This window comes from Anguilla anguilla, chromosome 3, assembly GCF_013347855.1.
Source record: "Anguilla anguilla isolate fAngAng1 chromosome 3, fAngAng1.pri, whole genome shotgun sequence".
In the NCBI taxonomy this organism is placed as follows: Eukaryota; Metazoa; Chordata; class Actinopteri; order Anguilliformes; family Anguillidae; genus Anguilla; species Anguilla anguilla.
The window spans coordinates 53,412,075-53,428,695 of NC_049203.1; the positions used below are offsets into that span (position 1 = coordinate 53,412,075).

The 16,621-nt window shown below is 38.8% G+C and overlaps 1 protein-coding gene across 2 annotated transcripts; it reads left to right on the top strand.

Moving 5' to 3' along the window:
- The first annotated feature begins 3,938 nt into the window (after positions 1 to 3,938).
- Positions 3,939 to 12,148, top strand: LOC118224069. Of its 2 annotated transcripts, XM_035411245.1 has the most exons (3): positions 3,939 to 4,278; positions 9,807 to 10,826; positions 11,744 to 12,148. In XM_035411245.1, the coding sequence occupies exons 2-3, from the start codon at positions 10,112 to 10,114 to the stop codon at positions 11,980 to 11,982; spliced, it is 954 nt and encodes a 317-aa protein (XP_035267136.1). In that variant the 5' UTR covers positions 3,939 to 4,278; positions 9,807 to 10,111; the 3' UTR covers positions 11,983 to 12,148. The 2 variants fall into 2 exon arrangements, with proteins under 2 accessions (XP_035267136.1, XP_035267135.1); XM_035411244.1 differs by lacking the exon at positions 3,939 to 4,278 and having other exon boundaries at positions 9,110 to 10,826.
- The last annotated feature ends 4,473 nt before the right edge of the window (positions 12,149 to 16,621 follow it).

Sequence of the window (16,621 nt, forward strand, 5' to 3'; positions counted from 1 at the left end):
TGGGAGTCTGGGAGAAGCCAAACCACACCATGATGCTGAAGAATATACTGTACAGTGGCAGACTGAAGTTTCAATGGACGCTGCAGTAGTAACCATAACGTAAGGCATGTTTCAGCTTGTACCGAGCTCCTGCGCTCTCCTGTAATAATTTGAGAGACAATTCGCACAGCCCCACCCCTCCCAGCCATCAGGCGCGCTATAAATCAGTTGAACATGTTTCTTTTTGCTATTTATCATGGATAGAGAGGGCCCTCTTCCGCTTCAAAAGGGAAAGTTTGCTTCAAGTTGTAACCGCGCGTCACTACGCAGACTCCGAACTCACCAGCGCATTCTCGCTAACTGACCCCCTGCTCGCAGCTTAGAGGAACTGATGAAGCACCAAAGCTACCTGCGCGCAGACAGCCGGCAATCAATCACGCGCTCCCCCATCGCTAACGTTTCACACCGAGAAGGAATTTCCAGTCTTCCCGCAGCTTCAAAACAATCGTTATTGTCCCATTTTCTGCTGCAATGGCGCACACGCAATTCCAAGGCGGTCAGACTTGGCGTGCAAATTCATCTCCCTGCAATTGATTAACCGTGGTGTGGATGAAATTAAGAGTGGACTTCACTGCGGAAGGCAGGATGATGAAGGTCAATAAATGAATTGGTAAAAAATCAAGTAACACAAAGACAAATTTAAAAAGCAGAGGACGAAGACGCCATTCCCCACTGTTCTTGTCCGATCACTTAGTAACAATAATGTGTTCTTTTTAAAGGAACCCAAATGCGATGCAGACAAAAGCGCTAGTCTAGTCAAAATGCTTAACTCTGAATGACAGCTCTGTTGCACATCCACAGCTGCAGTAAATCCCAGTGCACCTGAGGGTTGTTAGTGGTAAGTGCCATATAGATGCATGTCTATATGGCACTTTTTGATGCAAAAAAAAAAAAAAACAATACATTATCTGCATAGGTTTTTTTTTTTTTTTTTTTTTTTTTTTTGCATCAAAAAGGCGGTTGTTAACACAAATTGACAGACAAAGCAGCAGTCTGCCGTCGCCTGTCCTTAAAAGGGGGTTTGAGCACTGCGGCGGGGACCCAGGTGATAGTTTTCTTATTACAGAGGCTGTGGGGGCATTAGCCAGCAAGCATTCCACTCTGTCTTCAGGGTTACCATAACGATTTTGCCGCGCCCGTTTCAAATCAAAGATGATGGTTTAATCAGAGTGGCGACAGGCCTTGTTGCTCCGAGTCTGTCTTTGGCTTGATCTTCACGCCACAGTAATTTTCCATTTTAACACAGTGGGCTTGAGAGGAAAAGGCTCAGACAGCAGGGTGTTCTTTTGTCCTTGCTTTGCAAATGTTATTGCCATCAGAAAAATAAAAAAAATAAAAAAATACGAAGAGCGATCTGGGAGTGAGTGGGGGAGGAACGTGTCTTGGGGTGTTGGAGGGAACGGACGAGGTGTGGGGTACAGGGCATGTGGAATTGGGGTGGGAGGGGTTATCATCTTTTATTTTGTTCTGTGCTGCTGTTTGACACCTGACTGGTTTCAGATATTACATTTAACAGTTTTTCTCAGTGGTCTTTTTGCTGTAATAAAAGAGTGATTCAAGGTCAAATGCAGAGCAGCAGGACAAGGGCACTGAATGTCAGGTTCAATAAGAGTAACTTTGTGTGTTTTTAAAAAAAACTGTACTTATAATCAGACAATAATCTGATAATCTGGTATAATCAAGCAATTGATGTGTACTTTTTCTGCCCAGTGACTGATCAAGGATCAGCTCACCCTTCTCTAGTTGTAGGCACATTATTATTTGTGATAAAATAAAATAAAATAAAAATAAGAAAAACTTGCATGGTAAGTGTAAGGGGCAGAATCTGTTGACAGTCAATCTCAAAGCTGCGGAGAATTGAGCAGTCCTCCTCGTGTGAGATTGGAAAGCATACTAGTGCGCTGTGTAAGACGTTTAGAATGATAGGTTTTTCTAATAGAAGGTGTTTGCTTTGAGCCGAGATCTCTATCACCACTTAACAGCGATGAGGACGATGGTCCATGTTGTAGGTGTGAAGGTTTGCGGTTAACAGCTTGTTTTATTCGCGACACCACCCCTCCCATTGATCCACTTCTCGCCTCTTAAGGCCGCCAAATGGTGTGAAGGCTTCTGGTTCACAAGTTAGTCTGAGGTGTTTTCCTGCTAGATTCCCTTTTGTCTCCGTGTCTTTGCAAAAAATAATAAAAATACAATAAAAAAGGCCTGGAGCTCGTATTTATCTGTCATCATCTAAATATACTACTATACCACAAGAAGGATATGGAAGAATTTAATTGATTACAGTACAATGAACAGCATATTTTGTCAATGAGCAGTCAACCTTCAAAGGATTTAGTAAACACAACTAATGGCATTTGCAGACTAAAGTATGGTAAGTATATAACTCCTTGATCTACTGAATAGGTTACTCAAAGTTGTTCACCTTAAGCAAGCTCACAAAAATAATAGATATCAAACACCATCACAAATACAGTTTATAAATGCACGCGAAATCTGCTCCTGTTCCACTAGATGGTGATATTGTGCAAGTATGCATACTATATAAAAAAGCCTATTTAACTGTGTAACTGTGCATTGTATCTCACAAAACACGTAGTTCAATTAGAAGCACAGTCATTGGGTAAGTTTGGAGGCAACTACAGATCTGTTGTTTAGAAAAAAACCCAGAAGATTGCAAACATCATTGTTTGGCATTTCATACAACTGAGTTGAATAACTGTTATTAGAAAGAACCGTAGACTACTGTGTTGACTACTGGTGGAGCTTCAGGGGAGACATTTGGATCTCAAACACAGTAAATTGTAAGTGTGCTTATATAAGAACACTCAGAATATGAAATCAGAATATGAATATGAAATCTGTACACTAAGATTTAAGGGTGAAGCAAGCACCCATTCAAAAATGCATTATGTTGTAACTGATCGTAACTGAATTGCACAAATCTCTGTATGTTATTCAAAGTGTGCAAATGTGCAAATGTAAGGTGCTGGAAAGTATTTGTCATTTTCATGATCAACTCTGACTAGAAATTCACAGCATTGGAACACAATTGCATTCATCTTGCCAGTGGTAGGGTGAGTTGAAATCAAACAGGTTTCCTCAGGGTACTTCTGCCTTAACTCCTTGCAATGATGCCGCAGTTGCCCACAAGCTTTCTGGGAACAGTTTAAAAAATATTTATTACATGGATCAAAAAGAAAACTCTGGCTGAAAATGTATTTTTTTTATTTAATTTCATTTTATTTTTGGGTGGGGGGTCGGTTTTTACACCAACTTTGGCTTACTCTCAGTGCTCTGAGCACAATTATCACCATGGAAGTTGAGGATCTTGGCAAAAATATAAAGAAAGAAAACCTACTTATAGGTTGGTAGACTCTGTGCTTGAAAGAATTTACACAGCGTCTTATCTTCTCCTCTGAGCGAAGCCTACACAGCACAGACTGCCAACGGTCTTGGATTTTAACTGCCAGGAAGAGTCTGGATGCAGCCCATTTTAACCCACTCCTGAATTCATTGGATTAGTGCCACTTAGTTTAAGGTCCTCAATGCTAATCTCCAAATCAAAATTTTATGCATCGATTTGGATCCAGATGGCACTTAATTTATACTTCACCAGTTCACAGTCTCTGAGCTGCAATATTTTTGTACCCTAAAAAGACCTTGTACCAACGAATATCATGATTGATCTCTCTCTCTCTTTCTCATGCTCTCTCTCTCTCTGTCTCTCATGCGCTCTCTCTCTCTCTCTCTGTCTCTCTCTCTCTCTCTCTCTCTCTCTCTCTCAGAATGCTATGTTGCCTTTGGGTTAAAAGGAGCTTTTGAACAAACAAAGGCAACTGACTAATTCATGCAGCAAATTCTTAAATGCTCCCAGGCAAAAGGAAATTCTGTGAAGTGCATAGCAGCTGGTGGAAAATAGGCTGTGTGCTGAAGTACTTTGGGAAGATATTACATAGGGAAATTTCAGTCCCAATACCACGCAAACTAAGGATCATTGTCAGAGAAACAATAAGGGATACTCGTGCATGCAATAACAATTCAGTCATTTTGCAGACACGCTTAGCCAAAGCAACTTACAACAATGCGTATCACATGCTTATACAATTCTGATTTCAGTGAAGATCGGTTTAAATGGCACAGGATGATGACACAGGTTCTCCTAAAAATGAGGCAGTCTGGAACCAGAATCCACGTTAACCCTCTGCTCTATTTAAACAATAATTTCTTTGCCTCTGATTGGTGAGTAAAAGGGATTCAAAGCACTTCTTAATTAAAGATAAATTTGTCATATCAATGTGTAGATTATTCTGCAGTGTGTGTGTTTTATAGAAAAGAGTTGTACTGTATGTTGCAGATAGTATTCTTTGTTTGAAGGGTTTTAAGTAGTTAAGTGTCAACATAACCTCCAATTAAGTAAGTTTGTACGTACACTATTCTGCAAGTTATCTATTCTATGTGTATGCATACATTTATCCAGAAACAGCATCCCCTTTTCTACACAGTGTTCCTTTTTATCATGACCACATGGGGGAGACAGACTCAAAGGTAGAAAGTGCTTCCATACCAGGATAATATCCTGCCCCACAGTCCTGCCCTGTACTACCCCCTGGAAACTCTGTGTGTGTGTGTGTGTGCACGTGCATGTGTGTGAGGAGGGGTAAACTAATCATGTCCAGCTCTGAAGAACCGGGGACAGCAACGAAAGTGTCTCTGTTTCTTGCCTCTTCCTCTATCGCTGCAAACGGAGAACGTGCTTTCAACCCTGCGTTCCAGCAGTTGCCTCCGTGCTAGCGGGGTGGCACTGTCACCCAATAGCAGGCCAGTGTCATTTAAGGATTGCTCTGCGCTGTGTGACACCAGCGCCACGCTGGAGCAGCTCATTAACGGCACGGCAGGGGCACATTGATTCTACCAGGGCGTATCTGCTCATTAGCACAACAGAGGTCTGCACCAGAGGCAGTTGTCATAAATAATTGTAGAAATGGCAAACACCATTGATTGAATAAATATCAATGGCAATTGATCTCTAAAAGAGAGGGCAAATATAGTGCACATTGCATTTCCAGATACTTGCTACTGAAAGCGTTTTATTATTATGTTTTTATTTATTGCTGATGTTGTTCAACCTGCTATATTTATTTGTGCATTCATTTTGATTCACAAAAAAAAAAAAAAATGCTTGGAAATGTGGGAATGGCACTTCATAATTCAATGCACGTTGCGTCAAACATAACTAGCTAGCTTATGGTTAAAGACCATTTTTTATTTAGGCACATGGGATGATCGGTAAAAGTGCTTGAATTCAGGGAATGTGATACCCTAAATTGTATAAGAACTATAAGTTCATTAAGAATATTATTAAAAGATGCCCTGATCAAGGATGAATTACTTTTACATACAAAATAACTTCGAAAAATTACTTCCATGTTCTCTAACAGTGTTCATGCAGCTATAGTATGGGAAAGTACTGCAACGTGTGATTTGAAAATATTGGAATTTAAACCATAATATATCAAGTCAAGCCTGAAAGGCTCCTGAGGTTTATAAACATAAACCTGTATGGCTGACTCATGAATGTATATTAATGACAGATGCATATTCATTTTCTAACTGCCTTTGATGGTGTTCCGCGTGCATTTCTGATTAAACACAGATTGCCTTAAGCCTGCCATGTATTCTATTTGTCTACTCATATCAGTCTACAGACTGATTCTGTTAAAACTAAATAAATAAATTAATTAATTAATTAATTAATAAAAGTTCAAGACAAGTTTTGATTGAAACCAGGGCTACGTGTTTATAATACCTCATAATGTGTTAGTTCAATTAAGAGTTTTGAATCCTAGAGAGCTTAAAACTGTCAAAAGCACTCCTGTTCTTAATTTTTTATTTTGGCACTCCATGGATCTAGTACCCATTTACAAACCTAAAAATAGACACTCCACAGCTGGGGCACCCACACTATTTCAACATTCAGTATTCATTCGACAGTAAATGTATTTCTGAGCAAAGAGAATAATTTAGATAATTCTGCAGTAGTTTCTCTCAGTGATGTTATGAAGGCACAATAAAGCACACTGAAATAACCTCTAAAGGCAGGTTGTTTGGTGTGGTGCTGGAAGTGGGCCATACCCAGGGAGAGAGATATTTCCGTGCACCTGATCTGCCAAAGCTCTTGACCTGGGGGACATGCTGGAGCCGGCCAGCTCATCTCCTCCAGGTCCTGCACCTTGGTTTTATTTTTACTTCACTTCCCTCTTATGATCCCTTCTCCCCAATTCCCTCTTTCCGGACAACATCAAAGCCTCTCTGAGCTAAAAGCCAGAACTGTCCTCATTCCTTTTGCAGCAAGAATATGGCCTCTCGGTGTGGACACGTTCACACTGAGATGCCCAATTGCAGGGTCAATTTAATTTCCTTCTGGTCACTTCCAGAAATAAAATAGATAGTGTGCATGTGCCACTCATTATCTTGAAGTCTAACCTTGTCCATTTATTTAAAAAAAGGAGAAAAAAAAATGTTTGAGGTATTCAACGTGTTGAAGCTGGTTTCTGTTCAGTGAATGCTTGAATTTTTGATAAATACCAATCTTATTCAGTACTGGGTTGACAGTGATTTAAAATCAATAGTAGTCACATATAAACAAATTGAGCATGGAATCTAAAACTTGAGCCAGTGTCAAGAGTAATCACTGGATATCCACATTATGACAATAAACTATCGCAGAGATATTTATATGCAGCCTCCACTTAAATAGGAATTGAGCCCATTTTGGAATGTTACTACTTTGAAGATGCACTTTTGCTAAAACATTATTGCATGCTTTAGTACTGCTTGTTTGCTTTTGTTTGTTCAGTTTTTTTAAATCTAATTTTTATTCATATTTTCCCAAGTGTACATACACTTTTAGGGAGACAAATACAAATGAAAATGACATAATAGGTAAGAAAAAATAAATATATAATAATAAGAATAAGAATAAGAAGACCATACAATCAATGTTTTCGCTCTGGCAAGATGTAATATTGCTATGAATAGTCAGTGAGGATATTTTGGAACATACACAGATATGTATCACACAAAATATTATTTTTTTCCTTTCATTAGTAATGCTTAATATGATTTTATTAGCAAATTCAGTTTATTAATCATTTATTTCAGTTATGAAAAAGAATTGTAACATCCAACCATTCATGGATATTTCTTGTAACAGGTGTTTTTAGTGTGAGCCTAATGATACATTAGATTAGATTTGGCTTTGCAATTAGCTTTTTTTCAAAAATTCGATTCAACATTTTAAGTTCTAAGTAGATTTACTGATATAACTGATATAGTAGCTGGAAAATAAATGACTGATTATTCACAGAACATCCCTGTATGTACTTTACAATTATACATTTTTTTAATATCATTGCACCCATTCTCAAAAATATCAATCTAAAAAATTAAAAGCATAACATACAGTAAAATGCTTAATTCCATATTGTGAGTGGGCTGGGCTCGCACGTGTGGAAATGTCCACTTGTTCCTCATAATCTTTAATTATTTATGCCATAATATGAGCTCCTGTCCATTTAGTGTCTATCCAGCGTCAGTGGACCATGTTCAGTTTTCAAATTGAGGGCGACCTTGTACTTTTTTCCATTTCTTGATGGGGAAGTGGAAACAGGACCATGTCATCTCTCTACTAAGGAGAACCAATTTCTTTCTCTCTGGGCTCTTTAACAATTTAGACCAAAGCCGTGATGTGATGATTCTTGAAAAGCATTGCTTTAATATTGAAGCATATATTTCTCACAGGAGATTTCCAACACCAGCTAGCTGAGCATTAGTATTATATCAGCCTTCCACTGCATTTTACTCCTTGCTTGGAAAGTTTAAAAGCCTCAAAGTGGATGACACTTTCTGGAATGAAGATTTGATGTACAAGGAAGAAGAAGGCCAATGTTTCAAGTTGTCTAACAATGTGTAATGATGTGTTTTAATATACTGAAACTATTTCACAGGGATAGACTAGAGCAGGTCTGGTCTAAGTGATTAAGAATGTTTTCTTCAAAAGCTTCAGTCATTTGGGCTGAACCCACGTGTAATTTGCATTAAAGTATGCTGCTCATTGCTGAAAACTAAACACATTTATTCTTGACAGGTGACTGATGGACACATTGCCTTACAAAGCATCAGCAGTGTTTAATCAGTCTTCCGCTGCAAGTCAAAATGGCCTTATGTGTAAAAATATGTGTGCCATGAAACTGTCTGCTTTGTAAAGCCTAATTTGCTCAGTCACATCATATCATGATATTGCACACCATTTCCATTCCAGCAGATTAATGCATGGTTTACAGGCATCCACACTCATACATTCATATTCAATTCAGAATGTTTAATTGGCATGAAATACAGACCACTAAATATTAGCAAAGCATAGATATTGTGCTAGAACAAGTTATGTTATAAATATCTAGCAGAATGATAGCTTACCCCATTGAAAAACTTTTTAGCATTTCAAGCAAGTCATTCAAACAATCTGAACATTTTGTAACTTATGTATTTATTGAATTTACTTTGACTGTTGCATCAGCATATGTAAGAAATAAACTGCAACAACCCTGTGTGTCTGGATGCACATATGGACCTGGGGTGTCAATGCAGCAGGATGTGTTTAAGCTCTCTAGCACCAAGGTTTTGAAAGCTGATAACGGTAGCAAGTGGAGGGAGATGACAAAAGGAAATAGGCGTGGGGCTATGATGATCGCAAACTGGCGCCCCACCCCCCAGAGATTTCCTTGGCACTGTTGCCTCTGGCTGGCTCTGTGGAGGGAGTGAGGGGGCGGGGGGTGGGGCTTAGGCCAGGGTAAACAGTAAACTGTCAAGCACAATATAACAAATTTGTAACAAATAAATTGATTGATTGGTTGTTTGTGTATATGTCTGTGTGTGTGTGTGTGTGTGTGTGTGTGTGTGTGTATGTGCACTTATCCATAATACATTGCTGCCCGCTCACTAGAGTGTGTTAATTGAATCGCAGCTGAATTAACATTTCATTGTTTATAATGGCGGTGTGCTGTGGGATTTGACCAGTCCCTTTTTGTGCCACAGTTGCTCAGCTGCAGTGAGTGCAGGGAGTAAACAAACAGGCCTTCAGGCTCATTACAGAGATTTCCCGTCTCAGGCACTAGAAGGGGTAACTGGGTTAATGATGTGCAACTAACGAGCAAATTAATTAGATGAAAAAGTAGAATCAACAAGCCTTGGGAAAAAATGAACAGAGAATATCTGTGGCAGACTTCAAAAGGTGAAAACCCTGGGATGACGCATTGCGTAACACAGTGGGGGTGCATATATAAGCAGTGTGTTAGTGCAGTACATGTTCAGCTATATAACAGCAGTCTTGGCAATAGAGGCCTTGGTAACGATAAATGGTGTTCCACTCCAAACTGCCAGCCACATGTTTGTTGTGGACGTATTAGTAATTGTGAGGTCAACCTGAATGAGCTTGAAGGGAGTCAGTCAGTAATGCATGGCCATGCTTTGTTGAAATAGAGTTAATGCATCTTCCATTGAAATTTCATTTAGCTGAAAACTTAATTGTGTGTGAATATGATAGAGATAAGCTTTGTCAATTAACTACCGACCAACCAAAGGATCATCCTCATAGAATAGTAATCATGGTCAAATCCCTGATAAGCAGGAGAGGATTATGACCTGAAACTGCTGTAATTGGTTCCGTTGGGATAAAGGCTGATGAAAAATAATTCTGCCACAAGCAGTTGAAAAGGTGAAAGGAACACAAGACCAGACACTCTGGGCGTGCTTGGAGAAGAACCAAGACTGACTGTACATCTGAGAAACTTTCTAATGAAAGTAGGCTCACAGCATTTTAACTTGTAGAGAAAAAACTTTGTTATATTTCACTACGCCTCTACTGAAATCACAAAGTGACGGCCACATCATGGTGTTGAATGGGGGGCAGGTATTGAACCACACCTGTCCAATACTAGTTTGAGCATAACCTGGATGACCTTCATCCCGTCACCGTCTCCCTGAAACATCTGTGAGGCGAGATTCCAGAGCCATGAACCAGAGCTCTCCTTGCTACTGCATTGCCGTCTACCTGAACCTGTGCGCCACCTCCAAGGCCATGCTGCTGGTTCCCGGCTTCGTCCTGAACGTCTTCGTCCTCGCCTCCCTGGCCTCCAGTTTCCTGAGCCGGAGGAGCAAGATCAAGAAGAACGTTGCCATGTTCATCCTGAGCAGCACCACGTGTAACATCATTAACATGACTCTCTGGCCCCTGATGGTCCACTGGAGGGACCGGGGGCACTGGGCGCTGGGCTGGACCCTGTGCGAGATCATGGTGAACGTGAAGCACATCACCAGCTCAGCTTCTTTCCACTACACCTTCTTCATCTCCTTCTCCGTCTACCTGACCATCGTGTGCGGGTGGAGCCGGGTGGTGGACCGTAAGACCTTCCTTGCTCTCCAGCTCCTCTTCCCCATTGTCCCTGTGCTCATCAAAGGGCTGACCCAGCATCTTCTGGGCAATGCAGCGAACCATCTGGACGTAGTCAACCGAACATGCTTCTCCTACATCAACGACAGGGCCATGCGCATACTAATTCTGGTAAAGATTGTGGCCTTTGTGCCCCTGAACCTTTACTTCTACGCCCATATCCTGCACACGACTTTCAGGAGTGCCAAGCAAATGAACAGGAGCCAGGCTGCCAACAAAAGACTGGCGAAGACATTCGGAGTGATTTCCCTCATCACAGTGATTGCACACATCCCTGGTAAAAAAAAAAAAACTTACTTTCTTTTCTTTTCTGTCTTTTTCTCTCTATCTGAAATCAGATACATTAGAACAGTAAATTATTTGTGTATATACATAAAAACAATTATGCAACTCTTTGTCATATTGTATTTCATAAAATAAAACATGATCAACATATTTTATTTCATACATATGTAAATCACATCCACTCCGAGTTCTGCTGCTAAAAGCTGGAACAATTAAGCACTGGATTAGGTTTTTGATTATGTCCGAAACCAGTTATGATAACTGAGATATGTTTATATTTTTTTACACTATGCACTCCAGATTATATGAAATATTATTCCTAGCATACATGTGCTATGCACCTTTTCTTTTGGAATCATAATACTCATGAATAGATGCTATATCCCAAGGTCATTTCAAATCAGTGAAAGCATCAAGGAGATAGATTTAAGTGTTTTTTTATTAATTCAAAATGGTGGTAAATGTATAATTGTAGGATAATGGATCCTTAAGGCAAATTTATTCTGTATGAGAAGATGGATGTTGTATTAATTTAAGTACCCTATGCCAAACAAAGCAGCATTCATCATCTGCTATAGCGACTATTTAGTCCTCTGAGAGGAGCGGTAACTAGATTCTAGGTCAAAGGGCTCAGAAATTGTTAAAGTGAGAATTTTCAATTGTTTACTGCAGCGCCACCAAGTGGCCAATTGAGGCCAAAATTGCTCAATTACCATTTGGAGTACTCCTCGATCAATTGCCTGAACTGCAAAAATGGTGGAATAAAAATTATAATAACACTAAGGAATCCAATAGTGTGCCTTTGCACATTAGGTGCTTGGCCTCCTAAAAATCCTCAAAAAGTACATAACAATAAAGTGAATGTGTGCCGTTGTAATCATAGCATCTCCTACCTCTGTCTACCACTAGGGGGAGCGTTCTCCCTGCTGGCTGAGCAGAAAATCTGTCTTGAGACTGTGATGGAGTTCCTCCAGGACCTGCCGAACCTTTCCAGCCCCATCATACTGCTTTGCATGAACAAAGAGCTGAGAGACCAGTGCGTGCTCCTACTGCAGAGGAGGGCATGTTCCCAGCACAGGCCTGGATTCTTCTCCACTGGGCAACACAAGACGCTGCCCAGATCTGAGACATTACAGTCAAATTTGTGAGTTCAATGCCACTGAATGTCATTCAATCTAGGATCAGTGCACCTACCACATGCTAGGTCCAGATTCAATTTACAATTTGTGCATTGAGTCTAAGTTTAAGCAAACTGATAAATAAAGTTGTGAGACCTTTTTTCTTGATATTTATCCAATATTAATTAATTAACTTGGTGGTCATTGGAATATATTGCAATCAATGGGCATCCTTACTTGTAATATGAAGTTTAAACGTGATGCTGTAATCTCTGTGAAAGAGAACATGAATTCTGGTTATCAAAATGATGAAAGTAATGTCTGACAATCATGTTGTTCAGTTTAACTCAGTTTTCAATTATAAAAATGCATTGTTCCAATCTACCAATTCATGTGTGATTCTTGCATGCCTATATATGAGTTCATTTTATTTATCTTTTAACATTATTGTTTTGAATATTTCTAGTCATGGAATGCAGGCAGTCCTCAGTGGATGTGTGGCGACCTCTTGTGGGAAATATGTAAAATTGCATAATATAGGCAATTTTTTTTCTCAGTTCTTATCATTATTCATGGGTTGAGTTATTTGATATTATTTTCTCATTGCATGTGGGTGCCCTTAACTGAAAGGAACTTTGTTCTAAGTATTGAGATTATTCATTTGTCTGTAAATTTTATAATGATTAAATCTGTATCTAAGAAATGCTGAAATACAAGTAACTATCAAGGTCTGGTAAAAAAACCTGCTGGCTTTAAAATACAGTTTAATTCATGTTTTTAATACGGATTCAACTGTATCTGCAATATCACATTTCCTGTCAAGATTGAATTAAAATTTGTACTTGAGAGGAGAACTCTCTGACAGAAGTTGATTTCCCCCTCATAATTACACCTAGGCTAATTGAAGATCATTTAAAGATGTATAAACTGCAACTGTACACTACTGAAAACTCATTACTAAAGGAAACTTGTAACAATCCGAATTTTGTGGGATGGGAAACTATCACTATAGTCCGTTATAGCTACACTGGTAAAACCCTGAACATTCAAAAAGAATATGCCTGCACTTTTGCCTGCCTAGCAATCCCAGAAAGCTAGCCTGCTAAATCAAAAATAAGCGATCTGTTAGTCACTAAACGATTGTTTACGATTACATATATTTGGGTTCCTTGACATACACACACACACACACAATACGGTAGCCAAAAAACTAAAAAAATAAAATAAAAATAATGACTTGCATATAGCCAAAACAGACTTTTGCCAATATCTCCTGAAAAAGTTGTGAACTCCCTTCGTTGGAGACAAAGAGATGGTAATTCTGTGTGTTTAACCTGAAATATGTCGTTCAATCTCGATGCCTAACTGAAAAGTCTGTTACATTTATCCCGAATTTTTGCCCCGGTCTCTACTACTGCAGGCTAGTTGACGACCATTTAGACAGGCGTGCAAACAGCTGCCTGTAACAACAGGATATTACGCGATTTTAAAAAAATCAACTGAGATGCCTAGTTTAACCATTGACAGTTCAGTGAATCTAACATACAGTATTATGGCAATGTTTTGCCACTGTCCCTTTAAATATTATCAAGAGGCATTATGTACTTTAGCTCTGCGACACTGAAGGCTTTGTCAGCTCTCACACTGAAATCTGACAAGTAGATTCTAGCTGAAATATTGCATTGTGTGTAATTACTCATCCACAATCTTGTTGGAAATGAAACAGGGCCATAGAAATTCCATTTATAGTTGTCATCTTCCATAAAGTTACAAAAATAATAATGGAGGCTATTTCCTGTCGAGCTGAGAAAATTGCAGGACCAGATTGTCCCCTTAATCATCAGACATAATGGTTTACGGGTTTAGCAGTTGTGCTATGCATGTTATGCATTCAGATTATGTTGATCGAGTTGGGTAGTACCGCTTAATTAATATGTTGATTATTAACATTGTCTGTAAAGAATGAGGTCATCATTTAGCAATCAGTTTATCTTGTATGATATGATTTAATGCATAAATTCAATGCAACAGATAACAGTGTTATCTTAAAGAAATTACTCATTACGTTGTATTGGTATCCTACTCATTTTTACATTAAAAAAAACATTGACACACAAGCTAAACAAAGGTTATTTTCTTCAGCAACTGCTAGGAAAAATGATCCATATTTTTTTTATTTTTCTGTAAGTTTACGTGTCAAGCTGAAACTACTCTCACAGAAAAACGGAAAAGGATAATAGTTAAACAAATGTATTAAATGACAAATGGGTAGGCCAAAATAATTTAGGCCTTGTTAAGGATTTAAGCCCATATTTGCACCAAACATGGCATGTTGCATTAGTGTACCTAACCATACTTCCTAACCATAAACCATGTATATCGGACAATACCTTTGGGAGCTGTGAGCCAATGAATTTGAGATTGGTCATGCCTTATAATGTAAATGGGCTCCTGTGCCTTTTAAGCCCTGATGGTTGACTGTAAGGCTGCAAGCTTTTCCTCACAAAGGCTTTGTTTTTTGTTCATTTGAGCCAAACCTGGTACACTGCATTAGAGTACCTAATCAAACTTGATAACTATAAACCAGCTGTATTGAACATTATGGGAGTTGTGAGATAATTATTTGAATGTTGGGTGCCCTATAACATTAATGATCATAACTCATTCGCCGTTCATCCATTCTCACAAATCTTACGCTGATTTACCATGATTGTTGCTCTCAGTAATTCCCACCATGACTGGTTAATATTTCTCGAACCAATAACCAATTTCCCATTGACATACATTGTTTTCCAAAGTTAAACAGGAAATATTCTTCTAATTTTTCTCAAATGTGTATCATTGCACAACCAGAAGATATATTTCTTCAGTATTCTCACAATGTTTTATTATGCTTGAGATATTTCATGCCTTTATGGGCTTAAAGACCCATTTAGTAATTTCAGTTGGTAAATGCTTACGGCTTACAATGAGCAAAAATATGAATATATGGTACTGCAGTATAAAATTATACTCCAATGAAAATAACAATAAAGATCCTCATGAAAAGTACTTCAAAAGGAAAAATAAGTATTTAAAATAAGTGTCAGCAAACACTATCTCCTTGTTCATCTTTTATCCTCTACATTTCATTCTTCTTTGTTGTTTTTGATTATTGAGTGTTTTTGTAATATTTGTGCAGCTCAAGACCATGGAAACAAACTCATCACTCACTTGTCAGGTAAGATACTGCAAAAAATAAATAGCTAGAGTTATGCCAAATAAGTCATGCCTAACCTCAGATGTACTTTACATTGCCACAGTAGCCTTATGTGAACTGCATCAGCAAAAAAACTCTCAGAAGACTAAGCAAAATTGTTGCCTAGGATACCAAGACACCAGTGCAAGATGTAAAAACTACAATTACCACTCAGATACTTAGTTGCCATCCACATATTCTTTTGTTGATTAGCAATTTAAATTACTGCGTGGGCCTTTAAACCACCAAATATCACTATATGTGGCTATATTTCTTTCATTGTTTTTCACTGAAATAGCAAATTATTTATTTCAGCCATTTATTCAACAGACTGCTTTTGATCAATGGCTCTGCAGTTCTAAATATCTATACCAATCAGTGCTATGCTAGAAAGCTCACACCAGTATCATTGCTTGCAGTTGCTTGTAGAAGGAGTAGAGTGAGTAGTTTATCTTGGTTTCCCAAAATAAAACTGCCAGGAATTGCAGAATTACAGACACCGTTACTGTTAAAAAAAAATTAAAAAGAAAGAATTGGGACTGAGATTCATTGCACTATTTCTGTGGACAACAGATGACCTTCCCTGTCACTGCAGCAAGCCATGCTATGTACACAGGTATGCAACAGAAGTGCTTCATCAAGAATTCTAAGCAGAATTTGTGGCCAATACATAGACTACCCTGTAAAGCTGTGGTTGATTCTGTAACCATGGTGAAGCGTGGAATTTAAAAATGAATTGGAACAGGCTTTCTCAGACATCTATTTCTCGTCTTCATATGATGTTTCACTGAAGTCATGGTTGTGCTGTTTAATTAAGAGTTCTTGCAATGTTACCATAGAAATCCTATTGATACTGAATGTTTCCTGTTGTCCTTACCATCAATGCTTCTTTGTAGTGGACCATTCACAACCCATCCCAGAGGGGTCGTCACTACATATAAACCATCTTCTGGACTGTTGATAACCTGCCACAATTCCATGACCTTTGAAGCATTGGGGCCAGTTAAAAGTCAGCATCAAAGGCCACTTTAGCCAACTCTTCCTGTCGGGGATATCCTCTGTCACTGGAATGCTTGGCTGTGTATAAACTTCAGGCAGCTCAAAGAACAAATCGTTGTTAAGCCCAAATACCTGCACTGCTGTGATTAAATGACTACTAACCGGCTTCTCCTGGCCCATAGTCCACAAGAGAATGTTTGTTTTTTCTTCCTCTGAGATGTGTCATTTAGTCTTCTAAGCAGAATATTGCAGAACTTCCTGAATCTAGGCATATGTTGTCAAAACCTTGTATAAACCTCTGTATTTCTCTAAGTGATATTTTCAGATAATGTAAATAAATATATTTTGATAGATTTGACAGATTTAATATGTCACTAGAGGGTTTTGATGGGTAGATAGGTGGGTGGGTAGTGAGGTGGTGGGGAGGTGGTG